Source organism: Lissotriton helveticus, chromosome 3_2, assembly GCF_964261635.1.
Source record: "Lissotriton helveticus chromosome 3_2, aLisHel1.1, whole genome shotgun sequence".
NCBI lineage: Eukaryota > Metazoa > Chordata > Amphibia > Caudata > Salamandridae > Lissotriton > Lissotriton helveticus.
In genome coordinates this window covers 29,701,728-29,720,542 of record NC_136062.1, presented here as the reverse complement: position 1 = coordinate 29,720,542, position 18,815 = coordinate 29,701,728, and the positions used below count along the sequence as shown (strand labels likewise).

At 44.2% G+C, this 18,815-nt stretch overlaps 1 protein-coding gene across 1 annotated transcript in view; it reads left to right on the top strand.

Moving 5' to 3' along the window:
* LOC144826439 (CDC42 small effector protein 2-B-like) overlaps positions 1 to 18,815 on the top strand; it is a 258,551-nt gene that overhangs the window by 58,205 nt on the left and 181,531 nt on the right. The window contains exon 2 of the mRNA XM_078684766.1: positions 8,194 to 8,423. Within this exon, the coding sequence (XP_078540892.1) occupies positions 8,370 to 8,423 (54 nt within the window). The 5' untranslated portion in view covers positions 8,194 to 8,369. The remainder of the gene's footprint in view (positions 1 to 8,193; positions 8,424 to 18,815) is intronic.

Below are 18,815 nucleotides of genomic sequence, written 5' to 3'. Positions count from 1 at the left end.
CTTTTAGCCATGCTGAACAGCAGCCACGCTGGTATACAACATGACTAAAACACATTGGCAAAGCCAATCTCTCTCAATATAGCTGAGATCTGTTGGCTTTGCCACTGCTTGTTTCCAGTGGTTATACCGGCAAATGGGGAGTGATGAGTCTTTGCTCCTTTACCCCACCAACCCCACCAAATGCCATTGACCCTCAGAGGACAGAAAAGTGAATGACAGTGCTACCTCATAAGAATATGGTGTAATGGGGAGCCTGAAGTTGTCCTTTTTTAAGGGCAAATCTACCCTAAATATGAGGCAAATGGAATTTCCGTTAATTATTTGGTTAAATTATGGTTGTACATGTTTAAGGAACCATCTACGCTAAACTCAGCCACTCACCTCGTAGTTTGAGCTTTTTATTTCCAACAAAAAAGTGTTTCGGCCGACCCTAAAATGGACTCCAATATTTAATGTCAGACGGATGCTTTTTATTCCTAGCAAAGGAAATGGACAAGAATCACATCTTTGCTTTTCTCAAATTAACAACAAACAGTGACCAGAGACTACCACAATTTCTTGGGTATAGTAATGCAATCTTTTATGTGCCGTTTTATTATATTGATTTTATAGCTTGCTTTCACATATCCTAGTAGATGGCTGCTAGAAATTTGTTGGAGGTCATAAAGGAGGACATAACTCGCCATCCTTTCATTTGTTTTATTAGCAGTCTGTACAATTCTGTTTTGCTAAGCTGGAATGTTTTGATGCATTTGAGGCCACTGAATCATTACAATAACTGTCACACATCTTTAGTCAACTACTTGGCTGGCCTGGTGACAATTCACTGCTGTCCCTGAAATGCGTTACTTGCTCTAGACCTTGAAAATATATTCACAATGCACTCTATATCATTCGATGAACATGCCATTCAACAAGTAAATCCATAAAAGCAAATTACAAACACTTGCAGCAGTGCCAACCAGGGCAAATCCAGAGGTGACAGTGCGAGGCATCTGAGAAGAGGGTCTCTCACCTGAAGGCCAGGGCCCTCTACTGTTCTCTTCTCCCCCTCCAGCCCCCCCAGAGAGTATCCGGTTCCTAAGATATATCTTTGAACTCCTCAAGATATTACAGTTAAAATCTGCTTATCTTTGGCAGTGATTGCAGGTTATGCGATTATTAGTTGATAACCGTGAAGTTGATTCTGTGACTGTTTTGATTGATGCAAAATTATGTAACCCAGGAGCAAAAAGCTCAAATGTTATTTGAGATTAATCTACAGTAGGGTCTCACTGTTCTAGACCTACATCTGCAGTCTAAACCGTCCTACAAAAGTTAAGAAACAAAAGTACAAGTGCAAGATTAGGGTTTGATGGAAAGTTCACGTTTTGAGGTTTTTGTGTGCAGAAGGAGGAATTGGTAGCCTAACACCAAGAACCAGCAGGGTTCAAGAAACAATGAACAGCTGTCTTTACTTTTTATAAACTGAGTTTAAGGACTAGCTTGCATCCGGATCAGCTTAGAAAACTTTATTTCTAATTATATAGAAATGATTGTGTTTAAGATTGAGGGATCAGCAAATAATGTCTGGAAAGGAACTTTAATATATCGACCACCTGGTGTTGAAGTCCCAGGTCAATGTAGTCACATCTGCATGCTTCCACATCCTACGCATGTTAATTAAAATGTTGAAGTGGCTTCACTAGACACCAGACGCAGACCCTAATCACAAGCAGATTGGACTACGGCAATGTACTCTTACTCTGCATCCCTATCCATGTTCTTCACAAACTCTAAACTATCCAAAAACACCACAGCCAGACTTCTTCAGACTTCTACACTGACACCACACCACTCCTCAGAGAACTCCGCTGGCTCCACATCCAAATGCTCTGCTAGATCAAACTTACACACATTCAAGTCATTACACAACACGGGACCCGTAGACCTCAATCATCCACTTCACTGCCATCAATCCACCAGACTACTTAACTCAGCATCACTCCCTGACAAATTATTATTTATTAATAGAGTTTTGTTAAGCGCATTCTACCCGGAGGCCTCGTAGCGCTATATTGTTTGAGTCATGAGAAGTCACAGAGCCAGATTAGGTGAAGAGAAGCGTTTTCAGTTCCTTACGGAACTTCAATAGATTAGGCTCGCCACGGAGGGTGTCAGGCAGGGAGTTCCAGGCTTTCGCGGCATTCCAAGAGAAGGAGCGTCCACCCCATCTTGCCAGTCTAGTTCTGTTGACGGTGGCCAGGAAAGCTGAGCTGGATCTCAGGCTTCGTGTAGGGAGATAAGGGTTTGCAAGGGAGCAAACCATGGCTGGGCCGGTCTTCCACATGGCTTTGTGCATAATGCACATGGATTAAACACAACTCTGGCCTTGATGGGCAGCCAGTGCAGTTTCTTTAATGCAGCTGTGCCTGACTCTCGTCGGCCCAGGTTTAGGAGAAGGCGAGCTGCTGCATTCTGTGTAGTATGCAGTTTTCTGGTGGTGGAGATAGGGGCTCCTAAATATAATGAGTTTCCGTAGTCCAAACGGGACAGGATAATGGCTTGCACCATAATTCTTCGTGCCTGGAAGGGAAGAAGAGGCAGCACCTTCCTGAGCATCCGCATCAGGCCAAAGCAGGTGGCGGATAGGGTAGTAGCTTGTTGCTTAAAATCCAACTTTGAATCCAACCACATGCCCAAACTCTTTATTTGGGTCTTGGGTTGGGGTGGGGTCCCCATACTGGGGGGCCAATCGAGCGTAAGGCTCGGAGTTGGTGAGTTACCCAGAATCATAAGCTCAGTTTTCTCACCATTGAGCTTTAGGTGTGAGAGGGTCATCCAGTGATTTATTGCTGCCAAGCAGTTCATAAGATTGGGGGGGGAAGGTATTAGGCTGGTTCAGAGATACCACTAATTGTGTGTCGTCGGCATAGGTCACTATATCTAGGCCGAACGAACGCACAATATCTGCCAGAGGTTGTAGGTATACATTGAATGAGGTAGGGCTCAAAGACGAGCCCTGTGGTACACCTTGCTCAAGGGGCCAGATTTGTGAGTGGGCATCGTTCTCGACTACCTCGAAGGAACGGTCCTTCAGAAAAGATTGGAGCCATTTTATGGCCTTCCCTGTAATTCCTATGTGACGTAGGCGGTCAAGGAGGATGCTGGTATTGACGATATCAAAGGCGGCACTGAGATCAAGCAACATGATTGCTACAGTGCCGCCTTGATCCATCTGTTTCCTCGCCATCTCCGTCACAGTCAGAAGGGCCGTTTCTGTGCCTAATTTTGGACGGAAACCTGCTTGGGAATCGTGGAGCAGGAGGTTATGTTCCAGGTATTGAGTGACAGAGGCATTAATATGTTTTTCCAGCAATTTGCTGATCCAGGGGAGGAGTGAGATTGGACGATAGTTGGCCATGTTATCGGGGTCCAAGGTAGGTTTTTTTAGAAGTGCTCTAACTTGGGCACGTTTCCATACTGTTGGGACTGTGCCTGTGGTAATAGAGGAGTTTAAGATTTTAAGGATTGTAGGCCTAATGGTGTCCTTGATTTTGAGTAAATGGAAAGGGGGAGCCGGATCGATGGGTGAGCCAGATTTAACCTTTTGCATCAGAGTATCTAGTGACTCCTCGTTAAGTAGAGGAAACTCATCCAGCGTGCAAGGCGCCAACTGTGGTAAAGGGGAGCTTTTGGATGGTTTAAATGTGGCGATGATATTCTGGATCTTTTTATAAAAATATTCTGCCTGATTATCACAGCGTAGTTGGATTTTGCTGGGATCAAGGGGAGTAGAGGGGGTGTCCATGAGGGATTTAGCAATTTTGAAAATTTCCCTCGATGAATTTGAGGCAGTAGTAATTATACTTTCGAAGTACACGGCTTTTGAGTTACTAATTTCTGCCTTGTATTTTTTAATTGCCTCTTGGTAGCTAAGTTTGTCCAGGTTATTATGGGAAACTCTCCAAGTGCGTTCCAGTTTCCTGCAGCCTCTTTTCAGCTCTTTAAGTTGAGGAGTGTACCATGGGGAATTTCTTGATTTGGTTTTTTCTTTGAGAGTTTTCAAAGGTGCCACAGAGTCGAGAGCTGTACACAACCAATTAGTGTAAGTGTCATAAAGTAGTGTGGGATCATTTCCCAATTGGAAGGGGGCTGGAGATAAGGATTCGATCCACTTGTCTACCGAAATTTTTGACCATTCTCTCCCTTGCTGAATAGTACGGGTGACGACTGGTGGTGGGGTAGCTGCTGTCCATTGTATCGGGACCAGGTGGTGGTCAGTCCAGGCCAGGGGCAAGGGTGTCCCTACCTCTAGCCTATGATCATTACTAAATACCCAGTCTAAGAGATGACCTTTTTCGTGAGTGGGTTGGAAGCCCTTCTGGGTGATTTGAAGGGCTGCCAAATCATCTACTATAGACCTGGCCGTCGTGTTACTGGGGTCATCCAAATGGATATTAACATCTCCCAAAAGTGAAAAATGGGGACAGATGATCACTGATTCCGCGATCTTTGAGTGGAGCGAGTCCAAGAAATCTCCTAATTGATGTGGAGGGCGGTAAATCAGAATTCCTGAAAAAGTTGTAGTAGGATTGAAGTCTAGAGAGAAGTGCATGCTCTCACAGTTAGAAATCGAGGACGGGCTGATCCTACATTGGTAGAGGTTTTTGACGAGAATGGCCAGTCCCCCTCCTTTCCCCTGTGGTCTGTCCATTCTGTGGAGAGCATATCCCTGTTGCATAAGGGCAGTAATGTCGGGATCTGGCGTGTCCCTAAGCCAAGTCTCTGTTAGAAATATAGCGTCAGGGCTGGTTTCTTCTAAAAGTAGCGCCATTTGCACAGCGTGTTTAACTAAGGAGCGACAGTTCACGAGGTACATTTTGTAGTGTCTGATGCTATGAGGGATAACACGAAGGCTGGTGAATGTATAGTTACAATGGGAGCAAGTACCTGTGGCCGAAGTCGGGTGGATTGAGTGCCAACAGGGAGCTAGGGGAGGTGACATTAATCTTTTTAAGGAATAAGAGTCATACCGTATAGGCAGGGTGCTAGCCTCACTGGTTTGTACAGGGGGGGTGGCCCCTGGTCCCGTCCGGTCGCGGACGGGCGCAGACGGGCTTGCCTTTGGCGCGCCCGCTGCGCCCGCCCGCTGCGCGGACGGGCAGTGCGGATGCTCTTATCCATTGGTTGAGTGAGGAGGGTGGGAGGGACGATCGACTACACCGTCTCCCTTCCCTTCCCAAGATGGCTGATCCGGTGGGTGGGGGCGAGTGCCCAGCGCCAATCACGAGCGGAGCTGAATGACCGATCGTGACTCTCCTGTAGCGAAGTAATCTCGCCTCAGGTACGGATCTGGTTAAAATCTGCCAGTAAAATATATACAAGTGTTAAAAAAATTTACATTTCCAGAACCTCCAATGTTGTAGAGTAATTAGTAGTCAATATCACTCTAACTCAAGAAGCGCAAGCGAGCGCTGAGAACCCCGGCTTTCCGCCTCAGGGTGGGAAAACAACTCGACTAACAACACTCCTGCATCCACAGAAGCAGAACAGGAGGTCGATCATTCTCCTACCAGGCGGCCAAATCCTGGAACAACCTGCCCCCAACATATCAAGGCCTCCTCCCCACATTTCTAGAATCCCGCAAGTAGCTGACAACCTGACTTTTCAATTAGTGTTCTTGCGGGACCATCAGGACTACCTATACTCTGGCCCAGTCTCACCACACGCCAACTCTAACCTACCAAGTACCTGGATACCCTCCCGGGTGATGAACAGTACCTTGCATTACATTACAAGAAACAGAGGACCTATTTCATAGGTGGACAGATGAATGACAAGACGTCCCTTCATTTGCACCTGAAAGGCTCTGCCTGCCAATGTAGAATCCCCACCTGATTATGCAGCTGTTTCCTCCCCCTATTGATCCCTTTTTACCTGGCTCTTGCTGTAATGTCTCTGTCCCTCCCACTGAGTTTCTGCACAACTGGAAATTATTTGATGATGTTTCCTTCCTGTCATGCCTAAAAAGCATCAAGTCAGGATCTCCTCGGGACCCTGTCCCTATGAGGATACTGAAACAACTTGACTTGAACCGCGCAGATTCCTAATGAGGTTACTTAACATCTCTCTTAGTGAATCTCGGGTGGAACAGGAATGGAAACATGCCATGGTCGTTCCCCTACAGAAGAAATCTGGCATGGACATTGCTAACCTGGCCAACTTCAGGCCTATATCCCTGCTGCCAGCTTGTTCTAAGATACTAGAACGTCACGTCAACTTTCAGCTAAACGAATTTGTTGAAAATACGGGATATCTCCATCCATCCCAATCAGGCTTTCGCGCCAATTATTCCACCGAATCCGCACTCCTGGGGGTGACTGAGCGACTCCGACACGGTATTGATAGTGGTGCGACCTTTGCGCTTATACTATTGGATTTAAGCGCAGCTTTTGATACCGTGTCGCATTCCATTCTTCTAGAGTCCCTTCACTCCCTTGGTGTTGCAGGATCTGCGCTCGCCTGGGTGGCTTCATTTCTTAATGAGCGTACCTTTCAGGTATTTTCAACCAAAGCTGAATCGGCGATCTGTTCATCTGCTTATGGCGTTCCGCAGGGGTCTATATTGAGCCCTTTATTGTTCAATATCTACATCAGACCCCTTGCCACGATTGTAGAGGACGCCGGTCTGTCTATTTATTCCTATGCAGATGATACGCAGATCGTGTTCTCCTTGTCTGACAGTAGGTCTCAGGACACCTCTGCCCTTAAAATCGGCCTTTCTCGGGTTGCAGCCTGGATGCAGGTTAACCTGTTAAAACTCAATGGTGAAAAGACCGAGGTTATCGTACTTGGCAAACATAAAGATCTGTGGGGTTCTAGACATTGGCCTAGTAACATGGGTCCACTGCCTACCCCCGTGCCAGTTGTTCGTAACCTCGGCTTTCTAATCGACGAGAAACTCTCGATGCGTCAACAGGCAACTAAGGTCGCTGCAATCTGCTTTAATACTCTACGCTGGTTGCAGAAGATCCTATGGATGCTGCCTGAGTCTACTCGTCGAACTGTTGTCCAGGCTCTTGTAATGTCCCGTATCGACTACGGCAATGTGCTCTACCTGGGAGCTGATAGAGCTACAATGAATATACTCCAAGTTGTGCAGAACTCAGCTGCCCGCCTTCTGTGCAATGTTCCTCGCAGAATGTCTGCAACACAAGCCCTATGTGACCTCCATTGGTTAAAAATTGCTGACCGTGTAGCTTTTAAAACTTTGTGCCTTATGTTTAAGATCAGTCAGGGTTTTGCTCCTGCATATTTGCACAATCTTGTCCGACCATACCAGCCAAACCGTCCCCTTAGGTCATCAAATCAAGCAAACTTTGTAATTCCTAGAATTCGCTTGACAAAAATGGGAGGTCGCTCTTTTGCCCATTTGGGGCCGAAGATGTGGAATACTCTTCCATTGACGCTTAAAACGGAGACCAATCTTTTGGCTTTTCGCAAAAAGCTAAAAACCTTTCTGTTTTAGTTGATTAAACGTTTTCTGCTTTTCCTGCTTCAGCAAATACCTATCTCTCTTCTCTAGGCTGTCCCTGGCGCCGGGAAACCCTTTATGGGTAGCTGAGCGCAATACAAATTCAATAAAATAAATAAAAATAAATAAAATGGGGGTCACATTTCCAAGCTCCTCATATCCAGCATTTGATGAACTGAAATTGGTTCAAAAGAAATTTGAAGTGCTCTAAATAAAGTGCATTTGCATAATATAGATGCAACCCAGCACTGGTAGCCCACCTGCGGACCTCAAGAGTCGGGTTGTGAAAAATTCTCTAAAGATCTGCAAATTTAAAGAAGCAGATATTGATACTGCCTTTAATTAGGTGGCAAGGGACAAGTTGGAGTAAAACTTAAACCCAAAGTTCTAAATTTTTTATTTTTTGTGGGAGGTACTAAATCTAGTCCTTCCTAACTTGGAACATCACAGCAAACTACATATGCATCGTTTTTGATTTTTTACAGTTTCCTTGTCTTTAATGTGATTTCAAAACTGAAGTTCCTGTGAATTTGTTTACAATTGCAATGAATTCATTCGTTGTGAGAATAGGGATGTTTATATGGCTCTATTCATTCTTATGTGCCTGTGTATGGGTGCGAAACTGCTCTGTGCTTTTTTCCTGTATACTAACACGTCTTTCTTTTTCTTTCAAACAGGCGTTTGAGAAGTTGCGACATCAGCCTGTGTCTTGAGAAACCAGCTTCAGTGGGTGCTGTTTCTGTGCACGTGGCTTCCGGTGTGCGCTTGTGGTTCACCCTCCGCAGCAAGACAGAAAAAATTAAATAGATTTAAGAAGAAAAGGGAGCAGGTTCTTTGGGCCTGCAGACGCAAAATGACTGAGTTCTTTGTGTGTTTTAGTTGTTGCATTGGGGAACAACCACAGCCGGTAAGTTAGTTATTGTTTAATTTATCACTTTGCAATTTTAGTAGTAAAACTATGGTTTTGGTACAATGATCCAGATTCAAGAAGGTTGAGCTGTGCATCTGGTGTTTCCTTAAACGTATGACCAGTTTATTGAAACTTGGGGAGAAGTAGGTTTTAGAAGGAGTATCCTGCTTGGTGTGTGGACAATCTCAAGGAAACTCCTAGTTAAATAAATGGTTGTCTTACCGATCCTAAACAATGCAATGTGTGCTAAAAATCGTCCCGCACTAATAACGCGTTCCTTGAGAAGGACAAATATTTTCCCTTTCAATAAAATCCCTAACAAGATTTATCCCAGCAGCCATCCAAATCCGTTGGCCAAAATATTTAGAGAGCAAAGTGAATTTTGACAAATTTCGTAAGGGTCTCTCTGGGGCATAAGTAGTTATCCCCCAGAACAGATGTATATGCGCAGCGGCAGTATTTGACAACTTTAAGTGAACATGCTTAAGTTCTTGTGGGTTTATCGATGTCCAGTACTGTGTTCAAGATTGAAGCTCCTCCAAGTCATATAGCAATTTCTAGAGTGTCGTGTTCAGCTGGGTGCCCACAGTATGAACCCACACCCATCTGGCTAGCCAGACTAATTGTGTAGCCAGGTAGTACATTTTCAGAGATGACTTCCAATTTCCCTCTTATGCAATGTTAACACTATTTTTCTTCACTGCAAGTCTCTTGCATTTGTCTGCCCATACCGAGTCTGATAGGAGGGCATTGAGTTCCCCAAAGTAAACCGGTTTCAGCTGCACAGGTAGTGCCTGAAAATACAGACAATGTGGCAATATTACAATTTTGACAGTGGCCATTCAGTTCATAGGGGAAAAGGGAAACCCTTCCAAAATGTCACTGAGGAAATAATGGAAGAAAGTGTTCTGCCACTGTTACTTTGTATTAATTGTTCTTCATTGTGGTATACCCAAACACCCAGATATTTGACATTGCTGGGGGCCAAGTTAGCCTAGTGTTTAAGCTCAGATAAAGCCGAGATAAAGAGCCTGGGCATCTGGTTAGACCAGAACCTCCCCTTCAAGGCTCAAGCTAGGAAGATTGCTGCTACATGCTATGGCTTGCTCAGAATGGCCCGCAAAGTGCTTCCCCTTTTACCCTTCCTAGCAAATTAATTGCTAGTCCAATCACTAATACTCTCAAGGATTGATTTTTGGGAACGCTCTATTTTTAGGTGCCCCAAACTCAGCAGTCGCGAAACTTCAGACTGTACAAAATTGTGCAGTTAGATTGCTGATGGGAGTCCCCAGTCACTGTGCTAAACTCCCTCGACTGGCTTCAGGTGCAGGAAAGAATCAGCTTTAAAGCCCTCTGCGTTATCCATAAATCCCTGCAAGGGAACGAGCCACCAATCAATTCAGCCATGATTCACTCCCATAGCACTAACAGGAAACTGCTCTCTGATGAGCTCCATTTAGTAGTGGTCCCCAGGATCAACAAAGACAGAAGTGGAGGGTGGCTTTTTGTGTATGTCGCAGATGGGAGTATCCAATCACTGTTAAGCAAAACCCGTGCTACACTCCCTCCACTGGCTCCCAGTGCAGGAAATAATCAGCTTTAAAGCCCTATGCGTTGTCATAAATCCCTGCAAGGGAACCGGCCACCGATCAATTCAGCCATGATTCACCCCTATAAGGCTAACAGGAAACTCCGTTCTGATGAGCTCTATTTAGTAGTGGTCGCCATGATCAAGAAAGCCAGAAGTGGAGGGCGGCTTTTTTCGTATAATGTCGCCAAGCTCTGGAATACTCTACCGCTGTACCTTTGCTGGGAATCTAACCATCTTACCTTCCGAAAACAGCGAAAGACCTTGCTCTTCCCATAAGGTCCTGTTTCCTCTATTTACTGTTAAAGGTAGAGGGGTCCCAGACTTGGAAAGGAAATAGAATCATAGAAATTTCAAATTTAAATTAATCAATGTACGAGGATTAAATTTCAACAGTATGGTTGTTTTTATTCACAACATACCGAAACCTACAATTGATTATTACAGTGTGAATCTAAAACAGTCATTAAATTGTTGTACCATAATTGTGCCCACGCGCGCAAAAGGGAAAAGAGGGTGGGGAAGTGCTGGTGTTGTGAAGGAAATCAGTGAACAGTGCAGGAAAATTTAATTGGTCAAAAAACAGATAGAATTGCATTTCATTCTATATATAATCACAAATTATGTCAAGTGGCTCCCCCTCCAGGGGCCACAGTAAGCTGCTTTAACAAGTCAGAGAAGGTTAAAGAAAACAGTCTTCTATGGTAGCTGAATTAATCCTGCTTGTGGACAGAAGCTGATATCGTGGTAGGTATGGTCTACGTTTCGACCCTTGGGATAGTAGGGACAGTTCCCCTTACGAAACGGGTCTTCATCAGGACGAGGGATGGGGTGGGCAGGGGTCCTAAAAGCGATTAAAAAACAGGATTTAGGGGGAGGGTCAGATGAAAAATCCCCATATACACTTGAGAGTGAACGCCCCATCAGGCGCGATTCTAGGATTTTAGTGCACAGAGGAATAATTAAACAAAAATACCATTATATTGTCACACAGATGATGGACAAGTTACATGAGAGAACCATGAAATCATTCAATCGTTGGGCACAAAACAAGAGTTAAATCAGATATTCAAAATGGTGTTTAGAAATATAAGCTAGGAAGTACATGAGTCAAAGGGTTTATTCCATAGGAAAGGAATCGATTTTACCTTGAATTCAATTCAGGGAGCGGACCTCAAAGTGGTTAAACGGCAGGTTCTGCAATATAAATGCATCATTTGTAACCTCCGTGTAAATTGTAAAAGCGTAGGTTAGTAGTCTATGGGCTTAGGGATGTTAAACTAGGCTCACCTCGCGCTCAGTGGAGCCGGCACAATCAGTAAAAAAGGAAGCCTCTCAAGGTTGTGGATCTTCACGCGAGTCAAACAAGTTTTGCTGCCGTCCTGAGACGAACGCTGTTTACCCACGGCCCCCCCAGTGATTGCATCGATAATTGATCCGAAGGTGAGCCACCCCGCTGTAGTCCTTCACAGTTTAGCAAAACAATACCGCTAATCCCGTGTTTCCATGGAACCAATACGATGCTCATTTTCCTTACAGCATCAGCCGGAAGATCCACAACATTTTTTATTTTTTTTGCAGAGTTTTATATAGCGCGAACTAGACCCGAACCGAATCAGGTATCAGAGCGCTTTACATAGCACCAGTTACGTTACATGAGGACACACTTTCATTTTTTTAGGCACGGGGAGATTAAGTGATTTGCCCAGAATCACAGGAGGTTTTTTGCGTCGTTATAGAGACTCAAACCCAGATCCCCAGGTCCGAGGTCGAGCGCCTTAGCCGTTAGGCCAACCCCTCTCCCCTTGAGAGGCTTCCTTTTTTACTGATTGTGCCGGCTCCACTGAGCACGAGGTGAGCCTAGTTTAACATCCCTAAGCCCATAGACTACTAACCTACGCTGTTTACAATTTACACGGAGGTTACAAATGATGCGTTTATATTGCAGAACCTGCCGTTTAACCACTTTGAGGTCCGGTCCCTGAATTGAATTCAAGGTAAAATAGATTCCTTTCCTATGGAATAAACCCTTTGACTCATGTACCTCCTAGCTTATATTTCTAAACACCATTTTGAATATCTGATTTAACTCTTGTTTTGTGCCCAACGATTGAATGATTTCATGGTTCTCTCATGTAACTTGTCCATCATCTGTGCGACAGTATAATGGTATTTTTGTTTAATTATTCCCCTGTGCACTAAAATCCTAGAATCACGCCTGATAGGGCGTTCACTCTCAAGTGTACATGGGGATTTTTCATCTGACCCTCCCCCTAAATCCTGTTTTTTAATCGCTTTTAGGAACCCTGCCCACCCCATCCCTCGTCCTGATGAAGACCCGTTTCGTAAGGGGAACTGTCCCTACTATCCCAAGGGTCGAAACGTAGACCATACCTACCACGATATCAGCTTCTGTCCACAAGCAGGATTAATTCAGCTACCATAGAAGACTGTTTTCTTTAACCTTCTCTGACTTGTTAAAGCAGCTTACTGTGGCCCCTGGAGGGGGAGCCACTTGAAATAATTTGTGATTATATATAGAATGAAATGCAATTGTATCTGTTTTTTGACCAATTAAATTTTCCTGCACTGTTCACTGATTTCCTTTACAACACCAGCACTTCCCCACCCCCTTTTCCCTTTTGCACGCGTGGGCACAATTATGGTACAACAATTTAATGACTGTTTTAGATTCACACTGTAATAATCAATTGTAGGTTTCGGTATGTTGTGAATAAAAACAACCATACTTTTGAAATTCAATCCTCGTACATTGATTAATTTAAATTTGAAATTTCTTTGATTCTATTTCCTTTCCCAGTCTGGGACCCCTCTATCTTTAACGCTCAGTTACCTAGGTCCTTTTGACTAATTTTGGGTCAACTCTTTCCTATATTCCGACTTCGAGCAGGCGCTGGCCTGCGAGGTTTCCCTTTCCCTTCTAAACAGGATCGCTGAGACTTTTGAAATTCCTTCTCCAATATCTACCCATCATGGTAGACAAGGAAGTCCTTACGTACACAGAGGATTATATACATCAACTTTTGCATGACCCTGCAAATAACTTTCTTTCATCCAACACTCCCGTCATTGACATTACTCTTAATGATTAAATTACCCAGTTAGAATGTCTTGAAAAGAAATTGATTAGAACGCGCCTACATGGCCACTTTCTTGCACAGTGCCTACAATCTAACATCATACCTGTAGGTTTACAGATCAAAATTGAACCTGCTATCTTCGTGGATATTCCGAAGTTTAGGGAAGGATTTAGTTTCGTCGCAAATAACTGTTCCCGGCACTTGAAGTCTGCAGCTGCGTCCCGAGAAAAACATACTGTAGGATCCTTAGACAAGGACTCCATAATGGCAAAGACCCTCGAAAGATCCAGGATGTTGAGAGCTCATCAAGGGAAGGAAACATCAAAGTCGAAAGGAGGGGTCGAAATCCGAAAAGCATGGCCCACCGCCAGCCATCTAGGGGCCTTCTACTGCAAAAAGAAAGGCTGAAAGTCTCTATGCCAAAAGACACACGTCCGAGATCGAGAAGAAGAGGAAAAGGCTTGAAGTCAAAATGGGGAGTATTTTACAGCGAAAGCAAGATTTCGCCAAAAGCTTAAAACAATTCAAGATACCGCCGAAGACTTCGACGGCGAACGAGAAAAGCGTAGAAGGTTTAGAGCGTCCCTTAATTCCCGAATCTCAGAGGAACAGGAAGAGGCATTCTTTTTCATAGAAGAACAGACTTACATAGGATCAGAAACCTCCGAGGTCCAATAGCTGCAATGGCAAGACCTTGACAAAGATTCCAGTGAAGAAGCTGCTGACACCTATCCGTCAGTCAGTCAATTATCTTTATTCGATTATTAAAAATCATAAAAGAACGAGCATTAATACATAGCAACATTTCATCAGAACACAAATTAATACAGTCAATATTTAAAAACTCTAAAATCACAATGTACAAAATAAGTTATACAAAAATGTTAAAAATATTAAAATCAGTGAGATATAAAAGGGTAATCAATATTCAGGAACAAGGTGCCTAGTTCTTGTGCGGTGCTTGTTTATGCGTGCTCCTGCAACTAAAAAACTAGCAACATGAAAAGCTACTTTTACATTAGGAAGGAGTTGCAGGAACATCAAAGCTGGTTTTACCTGGGTAAAACCCAAATTGCAAGCAAATATCTTTTTCTAATCTCAGTATAATGGCCGCAGAACATGATAAAGTGAGTCGTGTCCTGGGTGGAAAAGTGATCGCAATCACATGGTTCAGCATTATCGGGTCTATTCCATATCTTAAAATTGCCCAGAATGAAGTGAATCAAATCAAAACGGAATCTCGTTAGAAGGAAACGATGGTATGGTTTAGTTACCAGGAAAAGGTATGGTTCCATTCCTGGGACAGATGTCAACATACAGTGTTTCCTAACCATGGGTTTATTTAGCTCTGTGGCTTCCCTCTCCATAACGTATAGATTTGTCAGGGTATTTTTTACTGTTTTTACATCTTCCTGCTTTATCAAATGTGGTGATGAGAAAAGCTCAGGTCGGCCGGCTAAAATTAGCTGCCTATGAACATATTTTACCCACGGAATGTTTTGGGCTCTATCCAGGGCTAAACAATCTTTTAAGATGATATGATTTAAAGTTAGCTCCTGATTGAGCCAGATTTTCAACCATCCAATAACTGGGGCTAGTTTTAAAATGTCGGTTATATAGCCCAATCCAAGCTTTGTATGTACTACATAGGTGGAAGTCGATTGGGGGACAGAAAGCAGGGTTCTCAGAAATTTGTTTTCTACTTTCTGGATTTTATCATGATTAGTGTACCCCCAAATAACAGAACCGTATTGGGCAACAGACAAACATTTAGCTTTATAGACCTTTATAATGCTTTCCATGGGGCGGGCTCCAAGTTTTTTAGCAAAGCCAAGCAACCCAGCTGCCGCTCTTGCCACAGCGTTGCTTTTGACGGAATGCTGGGGGCCCCACGTGCCCTTTTCATCAAAGGTCACCCCTAAGTATGGAAAAGATGGAACTCTCCTGACCTCTTTCCCAGCACAAAAAAATGTTTTCGACTTTCTTTTCCTGCCTGCAGCTCCTGCAATCATTACATGAGATTTATCAGTGTTGGTTTTCATGTCCAAAGTGGACATGAAATCCCCAAAGGATGAAAGGAGTTTATTTAGTGCCACTCCGGAGCGTGCCAAGAGGACTGCATCTTCCGCGTACAGGAGGACAGGTATCTTTGTCTCACCTGCACGCGGAATGTCGGTGTGGGATGCTGCCAGGACTGCCTCAAGGTCGTTTATATAAAGAGTAAAGAGGAGGGGGGCAAGGATACACCCTTGCCTAACCCCCCTCTCTGACTTAAAGTGGCAAGTGCATCTCCCTTCCCTGGTCACTCTGACCGAAGTCATTAGATCCCTATGTAACTCGGCCAGGTATCCGACCAAAGGAGGGTCAATGCCCATGGCCAGAAGGACCCTCCACAGCTTAGCCCTGTTGACCAGGTCAAAGGCTGAGGAAAGGTCCATAAAGGCCATGTACAGAGAGCCCCCCTTGGCGATTGCGTATTTTTTTATGATCAGTTCTAGGTTTAGGCACTGATCTAAAGTTCCTCTTTTGGCTCTAAAGCCATATTGTGCATTTGATAGGACACCCTTCCCTTCTAAAAGCTGAGTCAGTCTTCCTAAAAGGACTCTTCCCAAGATTTTAACACTGGAATCAATGAGAGAGATTGGCCTATAACAGGCCGGGTCTGTTCTCTGTCCTTTTTTAAAGATCGGTATTATCGTAGACTTGGCCCAACTAATAGGAAAGATGAGATACCTTGTAGCGTTGAAAATATTTGTGAGAATTTTGGCACTTAGTTCAGGGGCACTCTTAAAAAAATCTGCGGGAACCCCATCGGGCCCCGGTGCCTTTTTATAGAGTGTGTCGTTGATTGCTTTTTTCACCTCCTCTAAACTAAAAGGAGAGATGGTAGTTACTGCTTGTGTGAATTGCATCTCACAGCCTGGAGTGATATCAGGACAGCTATAGATGTTACTGAAATGTGTGACCCACTGTTCGTCAGGTATGATGCAATCTGCTCTCTGATTCTCTAGTCCCACGAAGTATGGATGGTTTATTATTGCCCAAAATCTGGCGCTATCTCTCTGTATATCAGGCGACAGTAAATCATTCCAGGCCTCCTTTTTAATCTCAGATTTCCTCGTCCTGATAGCATAACTGTATTGTCGCCTCAGTGATGCTATCTGCTCTCTATCTCTAGGTTTATTTTTTAGGGCATTCATGAGGATTGAGTGAGCCTTGGAACAATTTGAATCAAACCATTTGGGGCCCCTGAGCATATTGGACTTTTTCTTTACGGTCAGGTCTAGATTGACCTGACGGCAGATAACATTGAAAGCCTCTATCATGGTAGTACCAGAGTTGTTATTATCCAAGCAAATTGCAACCTCCCCCTCAACTTTAGCCAGGGTATCCTGTATAAAGGTGATTGGGGTTACTTGATCCCATTTCAGTCTGCGATTCTGATCTCTCAGGACTAAATCTGTCACACATAAAGCATCAATCATCCTTTTTCCCCAAAACTCCCTGTGATACGACCTCTAAAATTACTGGATTATGATCGCTAAAAACTGTAGTTTCTACCTTATAATTAATGACTTCAGGCAGAATACTAGAAGATAAAAAGATATAGTCTACAATTGTGCCTGTGTTGTTGCCCACGTATGTTGGTAACCTCGGGCCTGAGGGGCAACTATATGATTCATAAAGGTTAAAAGTTGCTAGGAGCGATTCCAAAGCCTCTCCACGTGATGAGTGTTCGAAATGCGGTGTAGAGGAATAGGGGGAAAAATCCTCGTGTTCCACATGGCAATCCACATGGCATGGATGGATGTTAAAGTCGCCCATAAGGATCACCTCAAACCCATGGACACTATTCTCACTGTGGGTAGACAGGAATTCCTCTAGAGTTACCAAATGCTCATTTGGGATTTGACTGACGGGAGAATTGTAAAAATTAACAAGTAATCTGGGCTGTGAATTTGGTGTAATTAGTTCAACCGCTAGGATGTTTAATGAATTAGTTTTAATCTGTCTTGGCTTTCCTTGAATATCTAAGGAGATGTATATAGCCAAGCCCCCCTTCGCCCTTCCTGTTTTACTAGGAACTGCTGGTACAGTGAAATGGGAAAAGCCGTCCAGAACCAGTCTGTCTGACGTTTCCCAGGTTTCTTGAAAAGCAAGAACGTCGTTGAATCTAATTATCTCCAGCCAGTTCTTATCGTTGTATTTGGCTCTGAGGCCAGCGATGTTCCAGCTCATAATTCTACAGACCCTAATGCCTGCAGAGTTCCGATCTAGTGAACTGGAAGCAGACGGAAGACCCTCACCATTACAGTCTTGTCTGGGGGAGAGTCAATCGTTTTGATCAATGAAGGACAACGGGGCATAGCGATTAAACAATTGAAGGGATTCTGCAAAAGGATTGTGCTGTACTAAATGGGAATGATGAGCCGCTACGTTATACCTTGGGTCCTGCCCCCATCTGAGGTTTGAATCCCAATTTCTATCCCACCCTGGCGCGGGAGTCCTTGGGTGGGTAACATTCTGCTGTTCACCATAAAAAAACTTTAGGGTTAAGGGAACAACAGTACCCTGTCTGCGTTGGGGAGGGAATAAGTTAGCAAGAATATTAGGAAGGACATCTTGATTTGAAAAGCTCACTGCCACACAGTCCCCTTTAAACTTTTTCGTCCGGTTTCCCAACCAGGGGACCCTAGTTGCTGACTTGATTACGCTTGCCAGATGGTGCTTTCCCCCTGGTGCTAGCCGCATGTTACTGGTTAACCAGTGTAAGGCCTTGCTTGTGAGAGAAGTGGAGCTTTCCGCTGTTCCCCCTTCCAGAGGAGGGACATTCGCTAAAACTAAAACCACTGGTGTGGCTTCAACTATAAATTGTAGGGGGTCCATTGAGTGAGCTTGTACTGGGGGGATGCTGACAGAAGGGGTTCTATCTATTGGAATGTTGGCTAATAGAGGACCCTCGCTGTTAACAGTCAATGTTGGTGGATGAGGTGGTGGATTCTCTTCTGGCAACTGGATTCCTGCGCCATCACTTACATCCTCTCTAACAACATTTCCCCCTGTGTTATTACTCAAGTTTGTAACTAACATAGTTATATTTTCTACCCCACCTACAACCGTAGTATGGAGTCCACCCAACTTCTTAATCTCCGCTTGCAGTTTGTCGATTTTTGATATTAGGGGTTTAATAATAGCGTTGATTTTTAACTCAAGAAAATCAGCAATTCTTTCAAAAAAAGCATCCTCAGATGTATGATTTGATTTGTCCTCCACAGTGTTCACTTGCTTTGACTTTGGGGTAATGGCCCTCTTCCTTCTTATCCCCGATCGTGGTCCACCCTGCTTTGGTGGGTTTTTGGTACATAATCGTCTTGGCCTGGTGGCACGTCCTTTGGGCGACTGCTCGTCAGATGAGACACGAGTCTGTTTCTCCTGATCGGAGTCAATGTCAATGTCACTCTCAGCCTCTACATTAGGAACCTCAGAGGCCGGGGCTACGTTAACAGGTGTGCCACTTGTTCCTTGAGAGATAGGGCCGCTAGTTATGACCTCGTGATGAACTTCCTGCAGAATGGTGTCATCAATCAGAATCGATGCGGAGGGGAACAGACATCGTAAGTCTGGGGATTGGCTCAACCCCAGAGAATTTCTCCTCTGCGTATTTATTTTTTTAACAGTTTGGACAAGGTAATTGTCAAG